The sequence below is a fragment of the Rissa tridactyla genome, chromosome 3 (assembly GCF_028500815.1).
Source record: "Rissa tridactyla isolate bRisTri1 chromosome 3, bRisTri1.patW.cur.20221130, whole genome shotgun sequence".
Classification (NCBI taxonomy): domain Eukaryota; kingdom Metazoa; phylum Chordata; class Aves; order Charadriiformes; family Laridae; genus Rissa; species Rissa tridactyla.
Genome location: NC_071468.1, coordinates 65964420 through 65992213, shown reverse-complemented (window position 1 = coordinate 65992213; position 27794 = coordinate 65964420). Strand labels below are relative to the sequence as shown.

General features: G+C 38.9%; 1 protein-coding gene across 1 annotated transcript in view; it reads left to right on the top strand.

The window, feature by feature from the left end:
• ENPP1 (ectonucleotide pyrophosphatase/phosphodiesterase 1) overlaps positions 1–27236 on the top strand; it is a 59265-nt gene extending 32029 nt beyond the window's left edge. The window contains exons 8-24 of the mRNA XM_054196475.1: positions 635–781; positions 2009–2074; positions 2379–2451; positions 4677–4785; positions 5954–6085; positions 7645–7676; positions 8822–8949; positions 10033–10102; positions 13332–13419; positions 16523–16698; positions 17227–17278; positions 19595–19749; positions 20966–21101; positions 21726–21806; positions 22887–23019; positions 24349–24505; positions 25359–27236. Coding sequence (XP_054052450.1) covers positions 635–781; positions 2009–2074; positions 2379–2451; positions 4677–4785; positions 5954–6085; positions 7645–7676; positions 8822–8949; positions 10033–10102; positions 13332–13419; positions 16523–16698; positions 17227–17278; positions 19595–19749; positions 20966–21101; positions 21726–21806; positions 22887–23019; positions 24349–24505; positions 25359–25526 — 1903 coding nt within the window. The 3' untranslated portion in view covers positions 25527–27236. The remainder of the gene's footprint in view (positions 1–634; positions 782–2008; positions 2075–2378; positions 2452–4676; positions 4786–5953; positions 6086–7644; positions 7677–8821; positions 8950–10032; positions 10103–13331; positions 13420–16522; positions 16699–17226; positions 17279–19594; positions 19750–20965; positions 21102–21725; positions 21807–22886; positions 23020–24348; positions 24506–25358) is intronic.
• The last annotated feature ends 558 nt before the right edge of the window (positions 27237–27794 follow it).

The following is a 27794-nucleotide window of genomic DNA, read 5'->3' as shown; positions in this document are numbered from 1 at the left end:
AGTTCAATCATACAGCTATGGCATATCTGCTGAGACTGCCATCAAAATGAAGTGGCATGGGAAAATTTGGGTGTGCTAGCCTGAAGAATAGAAGAATAGCAAGGGAACAGATGCAACTATGTATTAATGTGGGGATGACCAATATTTTTTTTTTTTTTTGAAAGAAAGTGTAGCCTTTACGGGCTACTGAGAAGAAAGTGGTGTACAGAAGAAAGCAAAGAGAAAAACAGAAATCTTCAAATTATGAGATCAGCAGTAAAATCAGAAGAGTTAACCAAACTCTTGCTCCCATATTTCAGAGTATGTGGGGCATAGGTCCTCGGAACATTCCCACCCCTCCTCTCTTCACCATTCTTGAGGCATTTCCCCTACGTGTTGTTTGGTTCTGCCCCTGAGTCACTGCTCCATCCATGGGAGCTAACGGTTCCTACTCCTGTCCTGGCTCCTCCTGGTGTAGCAGCAGAAGGGATGCGAGCATTTGCTGCAAGGAATGAGGCTGCAAGATGTATCTGGGCCACAGACATGCAAGACGGAGTGTTTGGAGTGCTCCGCTTATGTTATTTTGATCTTGCTGAAAGGTGCAGAGCTGGTGGGGGGTGGTAGTGGATCTGGCAGTTACTCAGCTAATTCAGTGAGCTGCCCTAATGATGTTGATTGTTCTTCTCCTGCAGATTTGGCTAACGGCGATGTACCAAGGTCTAAAAGCGGGTACGTTCTTTTGGCCTGGGTCAGACGTAGCAGTTAATGGAACCTTTCCAAACCTGTATGAAAATTACAATGGGTATGTAAACTCCTGTGTCGTGGATGAATGTATTACTTTAACTCTTGCAATAGGACAGATACCAGAGAAAGCATATGTTTTTTTCCTGCTTTTCTAAATCGTTGCACACAACATGAAAAAAAGACTCTATTAACTTTGTTTCAGTATAATGTAGATTCCATGTCTAATCATTTTGTCATTCCTCAGCAAATGTTTTACAGGAAAGTTGTGGAAAAAAACAGCTTTAAGAGTGGCCAGCTTTGAAGCTTTAGTGCTTTTCTGTTTCTATTTATAAAAATCTTTTGTGTTTGTGTGTTTAGAGTCACTATATCCAAACCTCTCATACAGTGAATGGATCAGGTCTTGATGTGATATTGTCCATGAAAACTAAAGTTTTACTGTTGACTGTGGTAAATGGTTCCAATGTTAAATTATTTTCACTGCAAATTTTGAATACGTTTCACATAAGGTAGTCATATTTTCGTCAGTGATTGCTCCTCACTACAACTAAACATTTTCTGTCTAATGAAAATTCTACATAAATCTGTTTATCATCCTTTACTTAGTAATTTCAAATCTTGCTCAAGAAATTGCGCTTTTCATTTCTATCTTCCTAGGATTGTTTTTTTTGTACCACACCCTTCATATAGCATGGGCATTCTGATTCATCATTTACTACATACATTTTCTTTCTCCAGGAACTTTTACATTGTTACTTGAACTTGCGTTAAGTAGCCGAATTACTAACTTTGTGGGTGCCTCATGCTGTTACAGGTCAACGTGCTTATTGTTGGTCTACTTAAGTATTTGATGTAGAGCATCTACTTTGTGACATAGTATGAGAACTTGTATTCAAACTGTTTAAACATTTAAACAAAAAAAAATAATCCCCAAATGAAACCTTTTTTGAAAGATAATACAGGCATGAAAACTTGCATGTGATTTTGCACCTTGAAGCCAGTTATTTTCTTTGTATAATAAATACAGGCAATACTGGGATCTTTATTCTAATTGCATTGCAGTCAATGGGGACAATATTCAAGGGCGCTTTATGTCAGGTCATTAACTCCTGTAGAGTCACAGGCAATTAGCATAGATAAACTTGCGTCCTGCTAAATCACCATTAATGGCAACTGGTTGAATTCAATTTTCTCTGCTAAAAGTACGTTGATATTTGTGATGTGGGACCAAAATTTTTTTAGCTCTTGGAAATACGTGGTTGGCTGATCTTGTATTGTTCTGATGCAGCTCAATCCCCTTTGAAGAAAGAGTGGTAACTGTTCTGCGCTGGCTGCAGTTACCTGAAGATGAAAGGTAGGTACACAGTTGCAAGCGTAAGTTCCTGTTCAAGTGGTATTGCAATGAATTACTTTGTAAATATGATTCCTATTTTAAGCAATATCTTATGCATTATTCTAACAATGTTAAAATATTAGTTAATGCAAAACTGTTTCTATAACTGAAGCCTTTTTTTATTAAGTTACATTTCTCTGTTTTCCTTTAACGTGTCCTTCCTCTGATAATTTGATATCCAATATTTGATATCCATTGTTGAAATATCTTCGAACTGTCTCAACGTGTATGTAAAATATTACATTTCTGGTACTGTTTGATATAGACCACACTTTTACACTCTGTATTTAGAAGAACCAGATTCCTCAGGCCATCGGTTTGGACCAGTAAGCAGTGGAGTAAGTAGTCTTGTAGCTTCTTAATTTTTTCTTTTTTTTTTTTTCCCAATTTGAAGCTTTGCTCTGACACTAGAATAAACTTCCATAATTCATGTTAGATTAACCAAGACCATGTTCAGTATGCTTATTAGGAAAAAAATTTGTGAATAGACAGCGCATCCATAATTAACATTGATACAAAGCTTGTAATAAACAGCCTATTTAGTAAGTCTAATTTTTATTTTCTGTATTGCAATAACTTAAATTGCCAAAGCATGTTTGGGTATGTCTTGTATGTTCTTTTATCTACCCCTACTAATTCTTTATGTTGATTTTGGGGGGGGGGGGGGGGGGGGGGGACAGAAAGCTTGTATACTTTCAATTTAACAAGAAGAGAGATTTTTATAGCAATGGTCCAAGTTTTGGTGGTTAAGTATTCATGTTATGATTGTAATTCATTCCCCCCAGCTTCTGTGCAAAGGTTAGATAAGTATTGCTCTTATCTCTCCCTGCAATTAGATTTTATGCCTTCTCAGAAAGAGGGTGTTAAAAGGGACATTCACCCCATCAGTCTGTGGTGTACCTATTGTATAAATTAAGAAGTCTTTGGGGGTGCTACTGTTTTCAAAAGTGCTAAATAGCTTTACATTTTAACAAACCAAAGTGAAAAATGCAAAGGAAAAAGCCCTTGGAAATTCAGGAATATTATAAAATTCTCCTGTCTTGAGTGGTCAGGAAGTTTGGGCATTTTAACTAGGTATGTCCTAGGTGACATAATTAGGTATGTCAGTGGTGACAACAGTAAAAAGCTCCTACCAATTTCTCTTGAGGTGTGAACAGTTACTGTTCCTGTAAGGAACTATAAGATGAATGTAAGTGCCCAGTGAAGTAGCAGACAACTAACTAGAACTGTAGTATAGGGAATGTGTTTAAATTGGTTATCCTTTTCCTTGGTTAATAAGTGGATCTAAAGTCCCGTATGTCAGGAATGCTCTGGAGAGAAAGACCCTGAGGCGCTGTGCACATAATCTCCCCAGGAGCATCTCGTCTTTGTTCACACAAAGCAAGATAGCTCATACAAATAGCTCAATGAGGTAACAGAATGACTTAATTTAAAAATACTTTTTTGTTTTGTTTACTTAACGAGTATTTAAAAGTAGCCCCAGTGGCTGTATCTACCCAAGTGAGCTTGAATGCCAGACTCCTGATCACAAATCGTGCTAGATGGGTAGCTTGTTCCTTGTCTTTTTCAGTCCCTTTAAACAGTTTGCTCTGAGACTTAGAATAATCCAGTCATGATTTTAAGGGCAATTTGCTTCGGGATCTCTCTCATGGGGATTTTGAGGAAGAGTGCTACCAGTTTGGCTTCCTCTATTCTCTTCAGCCCTCTGTTATTTCCCCATCAGCATCTGCACCCTTAGGCATGCCCGCCCTGTTGTCCTCAGTTGTGTCCCTGGTAATACAACAAACTTCCTCTATTTCATACGTTTAAACCCACCCTCACTGGCTATAATGTGGGTGTGGAGTTTTGTTTTTTTGGAGGGGGGCTTTTTTGAGGGGAGAGGTTGGGATTTTTTTTTTTGGGGGGGTCTATTTTCTGGGGAGGGGGTCAGGATTTTGGGGGGGGTGCTTGGTTTCTCAGTGTGTTTGGGTTTTTTGTTTTTTGTTTATTTGTTTAACAACTTCAACTGAAATGACACATAAAAATGTGTAGCTATGTCTTAGTATGGTGTGGGTCCCAGAAAAAATGAAGGCCAAGAGCTGTATAGTGTAGATGTAGCCAGTCTTCTGTAGAAGAAAGTAGCCCTGAACAGTGCAGATATTGTGCAGTCTGCAGGCTCCCATTTTTATTCAGCAGTATATGGGTACCTGTTGAGTCCATTCTCAGTAGATGTAAAGACTACGGATCTGAAGGGTGTACAACTAAGAGAAGCAGGAACAGGAAAAAAGTTTAATGGGGTATTGAAAATGCTCTGGGTCTCCTATTCTCATAGTTCCTCCTGTTAGTGTGCGCTAGATGTGCTCCCTCTCATGAATGTGGGGGTTACTGCACAGTTTCAGGTCCCCTGTGTCCTTCATTTATGTCTGGACTGCATCAAGCCTTAAATGGTCTATAAGAAGAGCTCCTTACTCTTTATTAGCATATACTGTTACAGTTTAAATTTATTCATTCTCCCTAGAAATAAATTCTATTTTTTAACTGAAGTGATTAACACTTAATTTATGTTCTTATTTTTGTCCTGCAGGTCATTATGGCATTACAGAGAGTGGACAACATAGTAGGGATGCTGATGGATGGTCTTAAGCAAATGAATTTACATAAATGCCTGAACATTATTTTTATATCAGATCATGGTAAATTCGATTTTATAAATTATATCAGAATTTTGAAGAGCTGTTTTCATAAATTAATGTCCTGAGTTTATACTTGCATGTTTCTAGTAAGGTTAACAAAGCAGCTAACACTTAGAAATTACATTTTAGATTATCAAGATGCTGTAAAAGATAAATAGTGTATGTGGAAATCAGACTATTTCGGGGGGAGGGAAAGAAGTGAAGAGCATAGAGAGGGATTAAATAATTTTCATGTTTTATTCCTAATTCCTCTTGTGATCATTACCAGCTAGTAAAAGAAATAGAATAAAAAATGTGAATTAAAAAAAATAGACTTCATTTTATTCCTTTAACTACACTAGATAGCAATAGTTTGTGAATTGCTGAAGAAATGAAAATACAAGCCATATCTTCCTTTCAGTCATCAGTTCCCTTATCCATTATTAGAAGGCTGTGAATATGAAACCTTGATTTATTTCTGTAATAGCTTTTCTATAAATCTGGAATTATTTCTACAGTAAGTTATGTGTTTTACCAATACATTTTTTCTACTCCTTTTCCTGACAAAAAAAATATAAGCACAATTCCATGCAGCACAAAATTGACTTGAAGAACTCATTGCCACCAGGAATGAGCCTAGACAAATATCTATACAGGTTTAAAAAATATTTACGAGATTAATGGAGGGTTGACCTGTTGAGAATTATTAAAAGTAAGAGTTCGAATTCAATATGCAACTTGAAGTCCCTTTGACTTCTGCAAACCGATAAGGAGCACTGGGTGGAAGATCAGTCCATAATTACTGTGCTTATTGGGTGTTTCTCTAGACATGTTACTGAACGCCGTTAGGTAGGATTAGTGAGCTAAATGAATATTTGGTCTGACCATTAGTGCTGTTCTAAGGCTCATAAGATTTCTTTCCCTTCAGAGAAGCAAATTTGCCTGTTTATTCAATTAGACTGTCTTTCTCAGCTGAGGAAATGGTTAATTGTGTGTATCTAGGTGATGTTTTGTTTTTGTCCCTACATGAGTATTGTGGTCTCCTTGGATCAGATGTCTTGGGGTTGCTGATAAAAAGACCTGAGAAATTACGTTTCTGACTTCTAGAACTTAGAGTTCCATGTCTCCTCAGCAAGGCTACTCTACATTGATATTCCTATTTTTAAATAAAATTTACTTCCTTTTGCAGGGATGGAAGCAGGGAGCTGCAGAAAAACAGCATATCTGAACAGCTATCTGGATGATGTTCAAGATTTCACAGTAGTACCCGGTCCTGCAGCTCGCCTAAGACCTAATAATGTTCCAGATGAGTATTTCTCTTGTATGTAATTGCTAAACTAATTTTTGTTCCTTGCTTTTACATTTTTGTACTTCATAAATACAAAGTTAGGATACACATATTCCATTGATAAACCTGAGTGAAGGTCAACTAAGGACAAAATGGATAATGATGAAGAGGAAATACTAGAGCAGTGCTCCTGTGTTTTTTAAAGACTGACTTCACAGGTCTGAAAGTGTATTTGAATCCTACAGATTGCTTTTGTGGGCTGTCTCAGAGTGACCAACTGCAAATGCCTTGTGAATGGCATTCCTTTGAATCAGATCTTTGGTGCTCAAGACAGCCCAAAAGTCCCCTCCTCATGTCTCGCCTCATTTCCTGATTTACCAATTTATGTATAAATTTGCTTTATTTCTGTCTTAAGGGAATGTTAGATTGTTACTATCTTTTGAATATTATTTTGAGTATTATAATATGTTTCCTAGTTAATAAAAAATGGTCTAATGGCCTGACAGCAGTTGAATAAACTGCGAATAGATATAAATAAGATAATAAACCGGAGTAAAAAAAATCAATGAATGCTTACAGATTTTACACATTGATTCCTTATGCAGCCTCAGCTGAACATTTAATGCCTACAGTTTTGGGTACTTTTAAATATTGAATGCAGATGTTTCCTTCATGTTTCATAGGGTTGTGGGTTTTTTTGTTTCTTTTTTTTTTTTTTCCGATCTAGATTATTGTTCTCCATGCCCTTTAAAACCTGTAGGCCTCAACTGCTGTTTGCTTCATTATCTGATGCTATTCTAAACTGTTTTAAATGTTTCCTTGGAGAACGTGGGAGTCAAATGCAGTTCCAGGTTCTCCCTGAAGAAACAAGTTCAGGAAGAGGAAAAGCAGAGTACCTCCTGCTCCTGGCACGTGCACTGTTTCCACGAAGCAGCATAGCTGTCTTTGTAGCGCTGCACATATCTATGCAGGAATTATTAATGGTTCCCTTGCCAGTGTAATCCTTTACGTACTTTAGTCAAGCATTGGATATCAGACTCAGGACAGAGGAACCATGTGAAATGTAATGGGCCTGTGTTATACAAAATGTCAAACCGAATGATGTAATGGTCCCTTTTGGCTTTTGAGTCTAAGCAGCTGAATCTTAGCCAGCTGCACTTGGCTGTCCTTCGAAGGATGCTTGCCAGATAATACTGCTGTCCTGATAGCTGTATTTGTCTCTCTTTCCTTAAAAGTTTATTAGCAAGCAGGAAAAATCCAGCTTGATTAGCACAGCATTTAGTTGCCTCTCTTGTGAAAACTTCCTTCTTGGATTATTTTTCTAATTGTGGCTAATATAGTTTAACATTTTAAAGCTGTAAATAAGTAAGCAAGGGGAGGAGAGACTGAGAACTAAAATTTCATAAAAGCAATAGCTGGACAGTTTAGTGATTGTTTTGCTCCATGTGGCTTTCGTTCCAGAAAAAAAATTTCTTATGTCCAGATTTATTTTTTTTTAAACTAAGCTAATTATCTATGTGATGGGAATGCTTTCATTTTACATCTGATTTTTTTTAACTTAGGTGACTAATTCTTACATATGATTCTTCCAGTTAATTATGAAGGCCTTGTCAGAAACCTCACAGTAAGTGTCATCTTATCTGTTGTTCTATCTAGCTTAATTTCTACTGACATTTACAGTTATTTTATAGCATTGGCTGTTTGTTGGGCTACTTACAGAGCATCTGGACTTTGAATCAGTGACCTTCCATGTTATACAGTTAACAACAACAACAAAAGTAGTTTAATGCAGGGGAAAGGAAGGTCAAAGTTGAGTAAGGTGTCATGTGGCTGTCTGTGGTTGTGCACTAACTAAGGTTTTGTGTTCATTTCTTTTCACTAACCTTTACCTACCACTGTATGACATTAATCTTCAAACTGGAGAACTCGTGTGTCTGGACCATAGCAGCTGAGGGCCAAGTCAGTGTAAAACTCAGCTCCATTTCCTGGACAAGCATAAGATTTTCTTGCCCACACCTTTTCAATAAACAGCTTTAAGAAGGGTATTGATCTTTTTCGCCAGTTCCAGCTTAAGGAATTTACTTTTCTGCTCTATACCTGGCTTCTGTTCTCATCCCTGCACCACAATCTGTTTGCCTCTCAGTTGTGCAGACACTGCTGTTGGTGAGAGCTATGCTGTTTGTATAGATGACTTCACTATCGAAAAATTCCAATATTATAGTAGAGGGTGGGGTTTTTTCGTTTGGTTGTGTTTTGTTTTTTTTTTTTTAAATCATTAATGTCTTAGTTGGTGGAAAAATCTATTTGTCCCTGAGTGACCAATCTAAAAAACCCTATGAATGTCTGTTACTTCCTGTATTACAGAGCTATAGAACTATTGCACTGGATAGTCTCCTACCGCTTGTGAAAGTATCATGATGTTCATGTCTCCATGTAATTCATTATTAATTCTAAGCAGTACTGTTTCATTCTGTACAATTGTAGGCTGTAAGAGGGAGGGAAAAAAGAAAGAACAGTAAGTTATGTCCATAATCCAATATCTATGGTCTTCTAATAACTATTGAATGCAAAACCAGTCAGTATTTGTTAGTAAAATAGGTATTTAATATTTATGTCCCACACTGTATGACTCCAAACCTGATGGAGTCGTTGTCCTTAGTGGAAGTTATTGCAGACCCTTTGCAATTGAAATGCTTCATAAGAACCATGCATGACATAAGCAAAAGTTTGGTGAAATGTACATTTTATATTTTAATTTAAACTTTTCAGTGCATAGAGCCAAATCAGCCTTTCAAAGCTTATATGAAACAGCTGCTACCCAAGCGTTTCCATTATTCCTATAACGACCGGATTGAACCATTGCACTTCTATTTGGACTCCCAATGGCAGCTTGCTAGGTAAGTTACAGTTTTCAGTACTTGATCATACAGCAAATAATTTCTTGCTTTCTCATAGCTTTTCTCTTCCAGATGCTTAAAGTTCAACGATAGCTGTTGGAGTGTGGTATTCTTGTTTGTCATAGCAAAGGGGACATTGCAAATAGACGATGCATGCTTTTCTCTACAGTTTTTGCTGGCCTGAGGAGGCTCGATTTTAAACTGGCAGCTATAGATATTCTCCCTTCTGAGTATGCAGGTAGTGGCAGGCTTTGTGACAGTTAGGAACTAAAGTCCCCTTTGTCAGGTACTTGAGCACATCTTGCCATGCTTTAGGAATTTCCAGTGTGAGCCGTGAAAGCTAAGCACGTGCATAACTATGCGGTTGAATCAGGTTTGGGAGCGATCCACTGTCATACATTGAACTTACTGAGCCCACGATTATTAATTACCTTACACGTTCTGACCAGTGAATTTACAACTCCCAGAATAATGGCATCTGCTATAATAATATAATTTTGAACACCTCCATGATATTCCTGGGCTTTCATCACGAAGGATTTTTTCAGTCCATGTGTTCAGTAAGTCCTGCTGTATAACACCGTAAACATGTGCAAGTCGTGCAAATAGATTTGAGTTACTGGAACTGTACATGTTTAAATAATATGTATGGACCTGGCATATATTGGACATTTGTTTTTATTGGACTATAAGATGCCCAGCTGAATGCTCTAAATTACATGAGAGTTTTTATTAAAAAACGAAAAACACTTATATATTATATAAATAATTTCTTAACTGTAAATGACAGTGAAGTGAAAATCTGTTATCCTAAGAACAAACATTTTGTTCATATGTCATCTGATACTTGACTTTAAATAACTCTGGACACTTGAGAATTCCAAAGGGATAACATCTGCCGAGAAAATTATTGTTCCAATTTTAAAGGCATTTTCTTCCAAAGCTTAAAGACTTTCTATTCTTTATGGACAAGCCTCTAAGAATCTTTAAATAGACAAGTAAATAATGTATCCATCTCTGAATGTATTTTATACTGATATGATTTGTAAAGCATGAGTTATATAAACTGTGAATTTTTAATAGGAAACCACTTGAAATTAAAAGCTGCACAGGTGGATTCCATGGCTCGGACAATCGTTTCCCCAGTATGCAGGTGAGACTTAAACTTATGCTAGCTTTTACTTTTAGCTCATTCTGTTGTTGTCCTTGCTGGATGTTGAGGTTTGGGATTTTGTGTTTTTTGGTTGGTTTGGGGTTTTTTTTGTTTGTTTGTTTTTTTACGATTTCCATCTTAATTGCATCTTTCATCTGCAATTTTTCCATCTGCAATTAAAAAAATCAAGCATTTGTAGGATTGCTATTGTGGTGCGCTGGGTAACCCACGCAGGGTGGGATCCCATTGTTGTAAGAGTTGGGCAAAAACCCAACAGGACTTAGGCCAGAGATTTCACTGTGCTGGTAAGAGTATAAAGTTGAGCCAAGTTGTTTTGTTGCAACATTAAAAGCAGGAAAAGAGAAAACTTATGTCATCAAATCCTTAATTACAGTAATTGTAGATCTTAAGAGAGTTCAGATTGTAAGGGAGGTCTCTAGTCCCACTTCCAACTCAAAACAGTCAGCTATGAGATCAGGCCAGGTTACTCAGGGCTTTATGCAATTGCGTCTTGAAAAATGTAAAGGGCAGAGGCTCTACAGCTTCTAACCAACCCATTCTGCTGCCTGACTGTCCTCCTGGTGTAAATGTGTTTAGTTATAGCCAGACAGAACCTTTCTTCTTTCAATTTATGCCTGTTGTCTCTCTGCCTCTTACTGTGTAGTGCCAAAGAGCATGGCTGTAACTCCTTGATGACCTCATTGTAGGTACTGAGGGACTGCTGTTAGGTCCACCTGAAGCAGTCTCTTCTCCATGCTGAACAAGCCCTGTCCCTCCCTGTTCCCTGAAGCAAGAGCTTCAGACACCCAACCACCTCGAGGGCCTTCCACTGAATTTGTGGTGGTGGTTTATTGATGTCATTCTTATGTTGGAGGTCTGGTACCCTGATGTGGCCTAAAGAAATGATGAGTAGAGAGGGATATTCCCTTCCCTCAACCTGCTGGCTGAGCTTCTGTTTGTACAACATGGGATGCTGTTGGCTGCCTTTGTTGCCAGGGTGTGCTGCTGGATTGTGTTTGGCTTGCTGTCCGCTATGTCACCTGGAACCTTGCAAGCAAAGTTGTTCCCTAGCCAGCCATTCCCCTGGTCTGTAAGGCTAGTCCCTTCTCTGTTTGCTGGGTTGCCTAAGAACAGAAGTAACAGGCTTAAACTGCAGTAAAGAAGAGTTGGTTTGGTTATTAGAAAACTTCTTTTTTTAACCATTAATGAGTACAGCAGTTTGCCCTGGAAGTCTGTGAAGCTTTCACCACAGGAATTACCTAATAACTGATTAGACAAGCATCTTTCAGAAATAACATGTTTACTTTTGATTCTGTCTTTTGCAAAAGATGGATAAATGATCTCCCAACTCTGTAATTCTACTGTGTCATGATGGATTATGTAGCGCTGTTTTGAAGTAGTCTGTTCAGGAGAGAGGATATTAGTCATGTTTAAAACAGAGTCCCAAAATTCTTTTTAATGAGATATGGGAAGGGATTATAGAGAAACAAGAAATCAGATGCTTAGTCAGCTCCATCTAATTTGGGGAAGTCACTTAAACTATCCTCTGCTTTAGTTTCTGCTATCAATAAAATGAGAGGCAATACTCTTCATTTCAAAAAGCTATTTTCAGGACAAAATCCACTAACAGTTGTGAGGTGCTTGGTACTATTACAGTGAATATGTGTAAAAACATCTATAAAGAGAGAACCCTGCATTCAAAATATTATTGAAAACAAGCTTCATGAAAAGACCTATGTAGTCTGTGTAAAGCATAGATTTCTCTTGAAAGCCTTATTTTTCATGTCTTGTAGAATTATGTAGTGTCAGCATCAAACTCTCTTTAAAAAACAGTTAGCCAAAACCTGTGTTAATTTCATATTGATTTACCCTTACGGGCCTACTCTTCTTCCCTGATTTGACAATGAAAAACCTATTGATAGGGTACCTAGTAATGGGCTACAACCAGCAAGGCCACATGATGCCAAATGCCAGCTCAATATATTCTCTCTCTGCTGCAGTTTGACTGTAACTTTTTTTTTCAGTAGGTTGACTCTATTCGAACTTTCTGACAAATTTGGGATTGTCACTTCATAGCACCCCTAATTGGTCTTAAAAAAGATATAACTTATCCTTTTGTGGCTAGCATTACAGCAGCATAAATTTCATACTCTGTAATTGTCTAGTCCACCAGAAAGGAGGTAGCACGTTCCTGCCTCACCTGGCTCAAATAAGGCTTGTTGAGTAAATGATTAGCCTACAGATTTTAGGATCAACAGTTGCAGAATGACAGCCTGCGTTATGCTTTCATATAAAAAAAAAAAGTTAAGAGTTGAGTTTTTAGCCTCTATTTTTGCCACACATCTATGAAATCTGAGACAATTGCATAGTTTGCAAAGAGCTTTGAGATCTTACCCAGGAAGATGCTATAGAGTGCAAAGCATCCATCACTCCTTCAGTATCTTGATACCTCAGATGAGTGCAACCTGTTTACCTTAATTAAAAATAAGTTGAATATCTCAGGGTAAGTTTGAAAACAATCTTTTTGGGAGGAGTTAAGTTCAAGCATTTGCTGCCCTTGCCTCCTTGTTCTTATTCCTGCAGCAAACCCTGCTCTAGGCCAGTGTAAGCTTTGCGTGGCTGCAGCATTAAGTAGGTCGGGGAACTGAACCAGAAGGAAAAGAGCCAGCGAGGGGGGGGGGAAAAGGCAGTTTTTTGAGCTGGCTGCGCTCCTGGATAAGGTTCACTGTATGGCTGCACAATAGCTTGTGCCAGTACAGCTCAGGAAGTGGTGCAAGAACAGCTGCAAACCAGACGTAGAAGCCTAGGATCTTGCCATTGCTTAAACCATTTAAAATGTTGGTACCAACAGATGTTTTTATAGCCTTAAGTTAAAAGCTTCCAGATTGTTTACAGGGCATGAAATGTGATGGTTATTTTGGCTCAACTTTTCCATTAAATCTCTTAAAGTATTTAAGAACATGAATTTAACTTCTTCAACAGCAGAGAAGAGCAAGGAACTTCCTAAATTGCCAAAGACAACAATGAGACAAAACTGGGTTTCCTAATATTCTTTTATTACTTCTTAAAATTATTCTTATACGTTTACTTTTTTAAAGAAAAAAACCCATGCTTTTAAGTTGATCCATACTATAAAGATAAAGTTCTTGAAAGAAAATGCCCTCTGACTATGAAGATATTTTCCATTTAAATTTGTCTTAAACAAAGTTCCACCTTACTTTCCTCCTAGGCTATCTTTATTGGTTTTGGACCAGGATTCAAATTTCGTACTCAAGTTGATCCATTTGAAAACATTGAAGTATATAATTTGATGTGCGGTAAGTACAATTAATGGGGTCATCTTTGTTCAGTAAAATACAGTATCGTTTGGGCATTGCAAACTTTCTAATAACAGATTTTTAAGTGTCCTTAGAAATTTGTCCTTAAGACTCACTGCCGATTTTCTGAGAAAGGTTCGGCTTCTAAACAGCTAATGGCTGTTTAGGTTCTACCGGTCAGGCCACCTTGTATCTCTTCTTTCCATTGATCCCTCTGTGTGTTCCTCTGGCTGCTCCACAGCTGGCGCTTTGACTCACCGCTACTAAACCAGACTACTTCATAGTCTCTCTAACATCAAGAAGAAGGTATATTTCTCTCTCATATCTAACTAGAGGCTTTATCAGATCAATCATTCAGGTGACCTTATTCAGGCAGAACAATAAATAATGGGCATAGTAATGGGTATGAGTGCAGCTGCCAGGCAGCTCATTTCCAGAAAGACTGAGTCAGTCATTTACTCTGCTTTTTATGCATTTGAACAATTCCTTATATCTTATCGTGTGTTTTCTTATTTGTTGTTTTCCTTTGCCATACTATTAATTTTAGGTACTTGACCCAAATAGGTTTTTAAGTCAGATAAAATTTAGATTCTTTTCATTTTTGTTTACTTGGTTCACATAATAAACCTCCTCCCAAATTCATCATTGTATGGGTCGTTCGTTCAATTTATGTATTCTATCTTTTAATACTAGATTTGTATGTTTCCCTGTCCATTCTCGTTGCCTAATGCAACAGGTGTTTCAAATAGGTTTTTTTGGTCTTATGGTGGACTGCAACTGTGCTGTTAGTCTGTAGTCCCATTGCTATGGAGTCTCACTCTAGAGCTAGTTGTCTCTGCAATAGTCAGATTTCCTCTTTCTCACCCCTCTATTGTGTCACTCTAGAATTCACGATTGATTTCTGTTCCATGCAGTCTGTTTCTGCATCTGAGGATTGCAGAGAGCCCACTCCATATACAGCTATTCTTCACTTTATTTTCTGACACAGTACAGTGCACTGCACCAGAGAAGTGGTGTTTCTTTCTGAAAATTGGATGCCTTGCAGCCCTTTTCCCCTCAACCTTTCAAACACCAATGTTACTGTGACTCCTTGTTCCTTTGTCCCTCCTTCGTTCTCTGTTTCGTGGTTTCTCCAAAACTCTATCACTAGTTCTGCCACTTTCTGTTCATTTATTCCCCTTGAAGGCTTCGCTTGTTTTCCATTATTTCCTGCCTACTTCTCTCTCTTGCCAGGACCTATACTTGCTCTAACATCTGCGTCTGTGAGAGACAAAGTATTACCAAAGGATTTGATCCAGAAAACATTTAACGGGAGCACTGCACGTGCTTGAGATCAGTGACGATATTCAGGTATACCACATTTAAAATCTGTGTTTAAATTCTTTGCTGAAATAAGAAACAGGCTCTTGTCAGGAAGCGTGTCTCTCTAGCCTTGTATGCTTTGCTGTCTTCTCATGTTGTGGTTGATCTTGAACCACCTTCTTGCACCCCCTGGTCTGTTCTGTGTATGCTGGATGGGACTGGTAGAGTCCTTACTGGCGTGTCAGTGAAGCAAGTTCAATGACAGATCAGATGTTTTAAGTGCAGTCATTGAGATCTGGATTTCCTCCATCCTGTACAGAGAGAATTAGAAGAATTGGACGTGCAAAAGCCAGCACATTAACTTTCAGGTAGAAAACGAAGTGAGGCGACTTACTAAACCTTTTTCTTGCCCAGGGCTTAGATGCTTTCTGGGCTATGGAAACGCATCTTCTTTCACTTATCATTTGGGGCTTTAGCGTTTCTCTTGGAGGTGCCTGACTGCACCTTTTTTTCAAAGGGAGAAGAGATACTGTCTCCCATTTGTCCAACATCTCAGCACCTAAAGCATGAGCACCAGGTATATGCGACTAACTGTCTTGTCTGAATTTGGGAATTTCAAGTCATGTTTTCCATGGCATTCAAATTGCCAGACTTGGGGATTTCTGGGGCATTGTGAATTCCTGTATATTCCACTTAAAATAATAGGAACATAGTGATGGAACTTAGCTGTTGAAGTGGGGACCCGAGTTCTGGGCCTGGTTCTGATTTGGCTTGTCACTGCTTTGTATGATGTATTTGTTCAGAGAAGGGACTGCTAGGATTAGAAGGGTTGCTTTACTCTTCTTTCCAGAGAAAAACGGCTTCATCTGGAGGGAATGACATTAACATATCTGATTTGTATAGTGCAGGGAGAAATGTGTTCAGTTGCCCATGTAGGAAGGTGTCCTGGTTTGAGTTCAGCTCTAACTCTGGTGCTCTAGGTAGGTGATCTAGACAGCAAGCTTTTGGATACAAGTGCGTCTCATCACCTGCTCTGTTTTGAAAACATTTCATAGATTCAGTATGAATTAAGTGGAGGAACAACAAATCTATGAATGCTAGTGGGGATTAGGCATGAAACAGGGCTTGATGTATTCATTATTTTGAAGGTGTCTGAAGTGCCTCTAAGCATTGGTGGTAGGCAGCTTTTAGTTGTTTGGGTTATTTTAATGGCAGAGATTTAGGTGTTTGTGAGGTAGAGATGTTTTTGTGGTTAGACTACTTTGAGAATTTTGAAGCTTAACATTTTAGACCTAAGTGATGAGCAGAAACCTATGTTCTGTCTAGGTTCTTTTATGGCTGCTCCCTTTAGTGATGCTTATTAACTGAAGCTTATGTATTTTAATATGTAACTTAAAAAAACACCACCTAAACCCCAAACTAAAAGCCCCCCAAATAAAAGCCCCCAAACCTATTCCCAAAGCTTCAATGTTATGTAGACACTAGCTCTATGTGTTTGAGATTCCCATTCTGTTCCCCATTACAAGTTTGGATGCTGCAAGTTCACTTCCCCTCAGATGTAAGGCTCTGTCACTTTTTGCACTTGTTCTGTCCCTCTTTACAAGCAGACTAATACCATCCTGAGCCCTAGCTAAGAATGTGTGTGCTTCTTTTTAAAAGGGTTACATTGCTTTCCCTTCTGGCTGTTATGAGCGGCAAGCAGTGCAGCTTTATTGACTCACCCATACTTGTAATCGCAATACAAGCAGCAGTGTATTACAGTCTTTCTCATCCTGTTAATATCACTTGAATTCTTCCATAGATTTGCTTAATTTGAAACCAGCCCCAAACAATGGAACTCATGGACGCTTAAACCATCTTTTAAGAAACCCCGTTTACACCCCGCACCATCCCAAAGAAACAAGCCATCCTTCTGAATGCTCTCTGGTGGGACAAAGAGCCTTTTCAGTGAGCCCTGGCTGCTCCTGCAGGACAGGGGTAAGTACTGAAATGGTTGAAGTTGTGGAGGTAGATGTCTATGTTGTACTCAAAGAGTGAGACTCTGGATTCTCCAGTGTTTATCTTTAACCACTAATTTTGCAGTCCTCTACTACTGGTTTCAAAAATCAAATCTTGCCTGGGGTTAGTGTGCACTAGCCTGTATCTGTGTATTCATAAGCAAAGTGCAAAAATGTAGAGTCATCTTCAGCTCTGAAGAGCCTGGAAGATGCCACAGGTGGGAAAAGCATTCAGTTCTTCCTTGCTTCACTTAACTATGTTGAAATTTCCCTTCTGTGAATGTTCTGTGTTTGAGCTGTGGCTTTCAAGGCTGTAGATTTGCTTGTGGCAAAACCAATTTATTTCTGCAAATTCTCTGTAGCCCTTCTCTAGTAGATGTCAGTGAGTTCTGTATAGGGATAACTTGCAAGGTAGATGTTACTCTCAGTACTTTAAGTGTAGTAGTGGTTCATAATGTGTTTTGTAAAACACTTAGTAAAACTCACTGTTTTTGCTTTGCAATTATAGGGCTTGCCAGTAAGGGATTTTCACCAGCGTTTAAATCTCACTGAAACAGAAGGTAAGAACTTTAGATAGAAATATAAAATTATAACAAAATGTAGGAATTTTAAAAAATATAAAATGTTTGATGGCTAAACTTCCGAGCAAGTCTCAAGTACATGAGGCAAAAATTCTTTGAAATACTCACTGGGACTATAGTTCTGAGGTTTTCAAATACAGTCCTACTGAATCATTTGTTCTCACATGAATGTGTATCCTTATACATGTGTCTTTATGGCACATGTATTACCTGATATTTTTGAATTTTCTAACACTGGAGTAATGAGCATTCCAGAATGGGAAACAAAAGCGGTGCGTGGGGAAGTATCTGATAAGAAATCCCTGCAAATACCAACATCGCAGTGGCAGCATACTTTAATGAAGCATAAGGGGTATTTTACAGGGTTGAGTTGTTACATGGTCTTAAGCTGTTGCTTGTTTTACTTATGCTTTATTTCCATTTTTTGGACATATACATGGAATGTTTGAACTGCAGTTTGCAAGGCTGTAGATGTGCTCATGACTCATTAAAAAAAAATAAACTCTTTTGAGTATGAAGAAGGTAAGACAATAAGTAAATAATGAAAACCATTAAGTCAAAATGAAATGTAGCCCTTGGTGCTAATACCTTAAAAGATGAAATCAAGATGATTAGGCTGTCAGAAAAAGAAATAGGCTGATAGAGACCTTGCCTCATGTGTGTTCATGAAACCTTGTTTGTTATGCAAATAAACTCTATTTGGCAAAACCCCACTGTAGCTCACTATTAAGAACCGGACTTAAATGCCAGTTACAGGCAGGATCCTGTAACTGTACAGGCTCCTTGTTCAGGGCTAGTTTAATGCTTCTGTTAGTTGTAGTTTGCCCTGGCACAAAGAGCGGATAGAGCTTTCTTGAACCTTTTCCACTAGTGACAGGGCATCTTTTTAAAATCTGCCCCAGAACCCTTTTAAAATACTCCTGTCAGTATTGTAACACTCATGAGAGCAACATGTACGATGTCCTTTCCCTTAAGCATGTAAGTGGTTTTACTGAAACAGCCTCTGCTAATGTGTAGGTGGATGCCCTCGTGCCTTGCTGAACCTGTCTCTGAAGAAATATGGCAAGGCCAGGCGCGTAACCTATTTCAGTTCCGTTCTGTAAGAAATAGGAACCTAAGGCTCTAAACCTGCTTTTTTGAAACAATAGGATTTTGGCTTGGATTATCAGTAAGACCTAGTTTAGCACTGTTCTTAAGAGCAGTAACTTCCTTAAAAATTATGTGAATTAAGCACTTAGTAATTAGATATCAAAAGCTTTATCACAGGTGAAAGAATTTTAGTAACCAGCCTAGATGCTCCTTAAGACTACTTAGAGTTTATTAGTTACCCGAGTTTGCATATTCTCTTATTGATTGTCATAGCTTGACAGCCTGTAAGAACAACAAATTCTAACTGTATTTTTAGTTTTATGGAAAAATGGCAATTGTTTGCCTTTTCCATCATGGGTGGAGAAATAAATGACATAATCTTGACGTTGGGTTTTTTTGTGTTGTGGAATTACCATGAAAAAAACCTGCAGCACTCACTGCTCAATTTCTTGAGCACGCATAGCTTCTTTCTCATTCAGTTTTAAAGGAAAGTCTTCACTCTTCCACTGGATGTGGTAGTTGGCCAATAAACAGGCAATGCCTTAGGCAAGGGTCTGGCAAAAACCCTGTGCAATATCATACATAAAACATTCGGAGATGTCTTTCTCTGTATACAAGCTTTAGCTAAAGAGCTGTAGTCCGTGAGAGAGGAAGAAGGAAGGTTTTGTGACTCTCACTCATTACAAAGTGAGTCCTCGCACGCCTGAAAATCCAACTTCACTGTATCATTTTTTGAGATCTCTATTTTTTTAGTCCTCTAAATGTCACTTTTACGTATGGCTTTGTGGTTCCTGCCAAAATAGTCCCCTTGGCAGATTTCAAAACACCACAGTTGGCTACAGTTCCATCTAAATGTTACATAGAAGTGGATCCCACGTTATATATTTAAATTGGAACACAAAGTCAACAAAGACTTTAACTTTGCAACTTAGATTCATCTGTTTTAAATAGCAAAATGTTTTATTTTAAATATAAACTTAATTTTTACAGTATGAGTTTAAAGGATTGCTTTATACTGGCTTTGTCATCTAATTTATTGCCTTAGCATAGAAACTATACCTTTGATATAAGAAAGAAAATGTTTTTGTTCCATCTGTTACTGTGACTGCTCTATTTGGCAATTGGGGCAACCTTAGCTGTGTAAAAGAGGAAGGTGCTTAACAGCCAGTATTGATTGAAATGTAACAGGCACTATTTCTGCTGCAGTTAAGAAGATAGAGAAACTTACTTTGCCCTATGGACGGCCCAGGGTTCTGCAGAAGAGACATAATTACTGCCTCCTTTACCATTATCGCTATGTGAGTGGATACAGCAAGGACTACAGGATGTCTCTATGGAGTTCATACACTGTTAACAAAGACGTAAGTATATGAAGAAAGGTTAGAAGCAACCTTGAAAGGTGAAAAGCTTGAACGTTGGGTATTCCTGAATGCTGCTTAGATCTGCTTGTGATATTATCTCCCAGGGAACTAAGTAGAACCACATGAGAGAAAACGAGGAATTCAGTGTGAGCTTTTCTTCACTTTCCTGTATGAATAAGGATTGGCTTTGAGTTTTTCATGTTTCTCAAAGTGAGCTGCAATTTTGCCTCCAGAGCGAGCAGATCCACCAGGAAGCGAGGAGCCCATTGCCACTGATATAGAGGCCCTACGAGTCTGCACTGGCTTTCTGCTTGGCAGTGTAGGTCTGCTATAGCAGCCTGCCAGTGCTGTCCTTGAAGTCCAGTCTCAACACGGGTTTTGTGGTCTTAAAGCAGTGCTCATAACGTGGCAGGATCCTTTTGAAAAAAAAAATAAAAATCTCTGGACTATCTTGAACCATTCATACCCTGATGCAGTATTCTCTCAGAATATCATCCTGATTGGAGAAAAAAAAAAAAGACGTCAGTGGAGATAAGCCTGCTCTTTGCTGAACCCTGTGCTAAGATGCACATGTTCATGCAGAGCACTGATCTTGTGAATGAAAGTTTGTGAGGTTTTTTTTGTTGTTGTGGGGGTTTTTTTGTGTTTTGTTTCCCCCTCCCCTCCAAATTGGCCTTTCCCATTCAGAGGAAACTTAGACACTACATCATGTGTTAAAGGAATTAGGACAGTAGAGGATGCTTTTTAGTTTTATTATCTGGGAATCATAGGTTTTAAATAACGACTGTTATAATAGAATAAAACTAAACTGTGGCAAGGTTTGCTTGATTATAAATATTTTGAGGTTAGTGGCATGAAAGAGAGATGGCCGATGTCACATCTGGCTGCCTCTAATTCCTAGCCTGAATGAGCAAGTACATTTACAGTAGATCAGATTATCTTTAATGGGCACCTCTATGTTCTCTTTTGGAAGATGTTATTCTCAACCCAACTAAAAGGCTGCAGTCCTGTTCACTTTATTTCCAAAATTTATGAAATGGAGGGCTTGTTTTCTACTGACAAAAAAGGAACAATTCTTCCATCTTAGTTAAGTCCCTGCATGCCATTGAAGGCAGTTGCAGCAAAATATTTAGAGTTCTGCTGTCCCCCACATTGAGAGAATTATTGTTAAGTCAGATGTCTATTTTACCAATGATAATTTCTTCTTGTTCAATAGGACAAATGGGTTGCTGCTGCAGAAGATACCTCCAGCTGTTTACACAAGGATGTTCGTATTTCTTTTAATCATAACCAGACATGTTTGTTTTACAACAATCACCCTCGCCTAACTTACGGATTCCTTTCTCCGCCAAGTAAGTCCATTGCCTTCATTGTACAGCATATCTGATTTAAATAATTTGTAATGTAGTAAGTGTATTCTTTTACAGATGTTCTTGATAACTAATCAGTACAAATCAGTAGTCGCTGAATTGTTGCAGTTCACTTCAGCATATGAGAAAGAAAAGCATTTTAGGCACTTCAGCAATTGGTGGGTTGTCCAAGGTCATTTTGTACTTCCTGAAAGCTTTGCATCTTGTCAGGTTTCTAAAGTTGTATCTCGTAGAAGAAACTGGAAGGAACATGTAAACCTCGAGTCAAGTCTGGCAAGCTGGTAAATTGTAAATTCACTTTGTATGACAGGTGTTGGAACTATCCAAAGTAAAATTTAGGGATGTTTCATTAAGTAAAAAAACTGCCTTGATAATATCTCAGAAATTTGTCCACTGTATATCTGACAAGTGCAATTGCTGCTGCTAAGATTATTTATATTGGATGGGATCCAGCAAATACTGAAGTTAGGAATTAGACCCATATCAGCTTTGGAAAGTGAAGTTAGGTCAGCTCCACCTTAATGTTATTATACCAGTCTTTTACAAAGCATGAAAATGCAAATTTAAAGGAACAAATCCAAGTAACTAATTGCTTTTTTGTTTTAGATATTATGACAGATGCAGAGAAACCTCACTATGATGCCTTGCTTACCAGCAACATCGTGCCAATGTATCCTGCATTTAAAGGTACTTAATTTGTATGCGTATTTTGTGTGCATGGTTGAATACAAGAAGGATTTTTTGTTTGCTTCCAAACCATGCAAATGATCCCTGGTTTAACTGCCTCTGTAAAGTAAGACCTCCCCTGACTGTTGGCTTCTTACCTCAATGAAAAGTTCCTTGAAGTGGGATTATCACTCTTGTGAAAAATGTCCACCGTTGTGAGTTTATGATTCCTAATCAACTGGTTTATTACATGGGAACATAGTATAAGTGTCTGCATTTAATGTCTGACACTCTTGTTTGCACTTTGCTATCTACCTAAACAGGGTTTTTTATTGACTATCTGCTAGACAAGTAGATACCATATATAATTATGAGAATTAAATTCATTTCCAGTTTAGGAATGTCTTCTAAACTCCCATGAGTTTCCAGGCACGAATATAGGTTCTCAATCACTAAGGAAACAGGAAAATAATCCTGTCTCTAGAAGAAAAGATACGGGTTCTCTCTCTCCCTGGGCTATCCTCTCGTCCCTGGAGAGGATATTCCTCTCACCCTGGGCTTTCCTGGGTGAGGGAAACACAAGATGGTTGGCTGAAGGAGATGAAGCATATTCCTGATGAAAAAGAAGCATAACTATGGTACTTCCTCTGGACAAAAGAGATGTCCTGTTTTTAATGGAATAGTGGTCAACTCTTAACTGTAATTAAAAATATCATATCAGTCAGATACTTCGCAGCTCATGGGTGTGAGCGTACAAGCTAGCCAGGCCAGCTTGATAGTAGGGCAAGACAGACAGGCATGGTCTTCTCTCTCCTTCCCTCCTCTAGTCTCTCCATGATTTGATTTACAAGGAAAGAAACCAAGGCCACAAGACTCAGACAAGTTTGTGGTTAGGGTGACTGTGAGACCATGATGCCAGGAGATATTGCAGTGTATGCTGCTGCTCAGTTAGATGCAACCTTTAAAAACTGTAAACATCTGTATAACTTATTATTTTCCTAGCTTATGTCTGTTTATATTCTGCTGGAAACTCTGCAGAGTTGTATTAACAGCTGCTACCTTGGAGATCATGTTTCCTACTTCCCTGTTACTGTGTTTCAGTGTTATGGAACTACTTCCATCAATACCTGCTACCTGAATATGCTGCAGCCAGGAGTGGTGTCAACATAGTCAGTGGTCCTGTGTTTGATTATGACTCTGACGGGCTCTATGATACCCCAGAAAAGGTGAAAAGGTGGGAACCTTTCACATTCTAATCCTTTGTTTCTTTCCTCTATTAGTGGTCAAAAAGTAACTATGATCCTTGTTATCAAGGATAGCATCTTGTGGAGATGGGCTCTTGGCAGGTTATATCAGTTCAGAGACAGTCAAATGGCCCTAAGCAGAGAAGTGTAAAGCTACTGTGCCCTTGTGGCCAAGAAGGCCAATGGCATCCTGGGGTGCATCAAGAAGAGCGTGGCCAGCAGGTCGAGGGAGGTCATCCTCCCGCTCTACTCCGCCTTGGGGAGGCCGCACCTGGAGTACTGTGTCCAGTTCTGGGCTCCCCGGTTCAAGAAGGACAGGGAACTGCTGGAAAGGGTACAGCAAAGGGCTACCAAGATGATTAGGGGACTGGAACACCTCTCTTATGAAGAAAGGCTGAGGGATTTGGGTCTCTTCAGTCTGGAAAAAAGACGACTGAGGGGGGATCTTATCAATGCTTATAAATACTTAAAGGGTGGGTGTCAGGAGGATGGGGCCAGGCTCTTTTCAGTGGTGCCCTATGACAGGACAAGAGGTAATGGGCACAAACGTGAGCATAGGAAGTTCCATCTAAACATGAGGAGGAACTTCTTTACTTTGAGGGTGGCAGAGCCCTGGAACAGGCTGCCCAGAGAGGTGGTGGAGTCTCCAACACTGGAGACATTCAAAACCTGCCTGGACGCGTTCCTGTGCAACCTGCTCTAGGTGACCCTGCTCTGACAGGGGGGTTGGACTAGATGATCTTCAGATGTCCCTTCCAACCCCTACCATTCTGTGACTCTGTGAAATAAGCAACAAGTGCAAAGAGAAAATGCACCCTGAAAATGTCATCCTAAAACCTGAAGGTGATATATAAGAGAGGCTGTTGCATTTAGAAGAGTCTGCTAGCCTGAAATCTTATGATATTGCCTCTAGGAGTGGACAAGTCAAGGGTTCACCCCTGGTGTCATGGTTGACACTTCCTGGGCTGGCAGTGTTCCACTACAAAGTTGTGAGTACAAATGCACTAGTTAGCAGAATTGGTTCAAGCCAGCAGGCAGATGGTTTTCTGGGCTCAGGCTGAACTCTCCGTCTACTCTGGATCCTTACATATTTTTGTGATAGATCAGTTTGTTATACCTCTTCAAACTTGTTACTTAGACCAGCCTACAAGCCAAACTTGACTTGCAGAACAGTAATCTGGAATCTTTCTTCCAGGCCTAAGCTTTCTTTGGGCTAAATAGGTGAATTGCTAAAATCGATATGACAAAATATAGCTGCTGTCATTTGTTCTTTGTGCAAGTATGATTTGGTGGATTTACAGAAAGGTCTTTTGTTTCAGACATCCCAATAATTCAGAAGTTCCAGTTCCAACTCACTTCTTCATTGTGCTGACCAGTTGTAAAAATACTTCTGAAACTCCTCTGGAGTGCGAAGGATCTCTAGATGCCTTGTCTTTCATTGTACCTCACAGAGAAGACAACAGTGAAAGCTGTGCAGTAAGTAGTCAGGCTTCCAGCTTGTTTTGTTTGGATATCAGTGATTAATTAGTTCAAGACTATAGAGACTGTAAAAAGTGTGCCATCTATCATAATCATTTTGAGAGAGAAGACTGTACTTTTGTAAACAGAATTATGTTAAAGTCTGTATATATGCTCAGACATGAAGATAGGACTTCCTTGTTCACAGAACAAAATTTACAGCTAGAGGGGCAGAGTCAGAGTATTTTGAGACCATCAATGTGATACGTAAGTAGACTTCTGTAGCCCAAATATCCAGTCAACAGTTAAGAAGGATGAAGAGCTTCCAGGAGAAGATGAGTCATCCACAAAGAAAGAGGTCAGTGCCAGGCCAAATGCACACCCAAAAGAAGACACAAGTGTTCCTGAAGAGTATTGGTTGCTTCTAGTTCAGGTACCTTGGCATTGTGATGGGAATGCACGTAGCTACACTCCATATAAACCAGAACAAAGGGTGAGAAGCCTGTAAACCTATCCTACAGCGAAGAATTACACAAGTCAGTGCCCAAGTCAGGCACAGCTCTCAGAAATAGTTTTATCATAGAGATGGTGGATAGATGCTGGACTTCACCTGCCATTCCCTGTTATCAACAGCTTCCACTGGTGCAGCTACAGGTTCTGCATATTTCAGGAAGTAACAGCAAGTACTAAATTCAGGCAAGCTTATAATTATTTATAGTCCAGTGCTTTCTGTTTCTTAGATACTTGCCAACAGTTTCTACTTTCTGTCTTTATAAAACATCAAAATGTCTTTTGCTAATTGATTAAATGTATGTCAGAAAAAAAAGATGGTTTACAACCCCTTTTTTTTTTTCCTTCTCTGTCCCAATAGGATGGCAAGTCAGAGTCCACGTGGGTTGAAGAGAGAATGAGGTTTCATACAGCTCGTATCAGAGATATAGAATTACTTACTGGACTCAGCTTCTATCAAGACAGAAAACAGCCAGTAACTGAGATTTTACAGTTAAAAACATATTTACCAACTTTTGAAACGGTCTGATTTTTTTCCTATGGAATGTTGTTATCCATTTCACAACTGGTTTGTAAATAGACTGTTTTTAATTAATGAAAACACTTTTTTTTAAATAAGCTGTAAAATTTATGAGAATTCTTGACCAAAATGCCAGTAAGGAGGAGAGTGGGTGCCATATTTGTATCTCAGGGACTCCTGATGGACTATGTGTGTAACACAGGATGGCAGCTCCTGTCATTCCCACTTGAATGTGGTAGAACCATGCCCATTATTAAATGCTAACAGCATTTGATCATCATAGTCTGAGACACGAACAAAAATATTATCTTTTATATGCACTGGAGAGGGAGAAGTTTATAAAGCATGGGTTATGATCAATATTCTACATCGAAAATATAGATAATTAGCAAATACAGTTCTGGGAAATAACTACATTCTTGGTGACCACTGAAATATAAACAACAGCACCCTCTCACTCCAGTTTTCCTTGAAGCATGAATTACATTCTGAACTTTGGGTCTGATAAAACAATCCAGCATTACGGTGCAAGAAGCTACGCTGAGGTTAGTAAGGTTGGTAACGGAAACTTCCCCGATGTGGAGAAGCCACCTGGCTAAAGGCGTTCTGTTCGCTGGGAAGCCTTGGTGTGTTGCTGCCCTCTGGTGTCCCCAACACTGAAGGAGAACTTGATGCACAATTTGCATGTTGTATATGCATCCTCAGAATGAGCAGGTATAAGACATCGTCATCTGCAAATAAGAAGAAATTAATTCCGGAATATCTCTGAGCTCCCAGAAAAAATTATCTTACTTCAAATTAAACTTAGGTGTGGTGAAAAGATTTTTGCTTTCTTGAAACAAAGATGTCTTTCTCAAACTGGTGCATGATTTTGTCAGCTGTGGATTGGAAATCTCGTTATTGTTAAGAAAAGGTAATTTTGCACTAAGATTGTTGCCTTAATTAGACTGGTAAGATGATCTTCTCTAATGGCAAATCTCATCACTACAGAAAATGCCCACAGGCCGTTCAGTTGTGCGTTGGCAGCAAATGCCCAGATCCTAGCTGCATTTGTAGCTTTTCTTAGTGCTACATCATCTGAATTCCAGCTCACATAAGTTACTCATGTTGAATGCAGATGCTGCCAGATGCAAATTCCGAAGAAGCGTGTAATGAGCTTTCTTGGAAGCTTTCAGGCTACACAAACAGCTGCTACAGGCACTCAGGAGCGTAGGAACTCCCTCCTTTTCCAGTACACATGCTATCACCTTTGTAATTCTCCCACTCTCTCTGAAGCTGATGAGCCAAAATTGGCTGTTATGTATAAAATTTGGCATAGTCAATTACACATTTATGTTCTTTTCATTTAAAAAGAAGAAAATACATCATGCACAAGTATGTTAGAAGAATGAAGAGCCTGTGACTGAGCAGAGAGGCATTTTTACCTTACGGTTCGGTCAGGGGATGTTGGAGGGTGGATTCAAAGCCTGCTGAAGTCAGTGGAAGCTCTTCCATTAACTTCAGTTTCAGCGGCTGAAATCCTGGGACCATTTTTTATTTTTAACCAAATGTATTTTCTTGATCTGTTACAAGCATGATTTTTTTTTTCCTAAAGTAGTTTCACTGTGTGAAATTTAAATGCGTTGTAGCAACCTCACATTATATGACTGTGACAGCATTATTCAGTGTAACTGCTTTGTAACATTGTTTGTGACCAATAAAAACATCAGAAGTAGTAAATATGCTGTTCATGACCCTTTTTGTACCAAATGCTACTGGCTAGCTAAACACTTGTGCGGATACAGAGCACTCTTTTATGTTATTTTGGGGAGGTGGGGAGGAGGTTGCTTCAATCCATGCTCTTTGAGTTGAAGAGAACTTCTCCGATGGGAATATTGAAGTGGCGTTCATTATTGGAAGGGGAAGGTAGGGAGAAAGCTGGTCAAGATGTTATATTTTTTTTTTTTTAGAACTGTAACTGTCTCCTGAATGCAAATTACAGAGATGTTAACGTCTTCAGAAAGTGAAGCGATGCCAGTTTCAGTTGAGGCAGGACTAGCCTAGCTCCTGGGTAAAGATGGAACAGGACAGGCTTCAAACATGACTGCTGGCTTGACCTAGGGAGGATTTTGGAAGAGAACAGCAGCTGTGAAGGCTATTACAGTCAACAAGAGAGGGTAATGGCTGAGAGGGGTTTGGGATCTGGCTTTGCCACAAATTGACGAGTCAGCTTGACAAAGAGCAGAGCTATCCTGATTTAACCTTAGTGTAAATAGTTTTCCTGCTTTTACTTCCTCA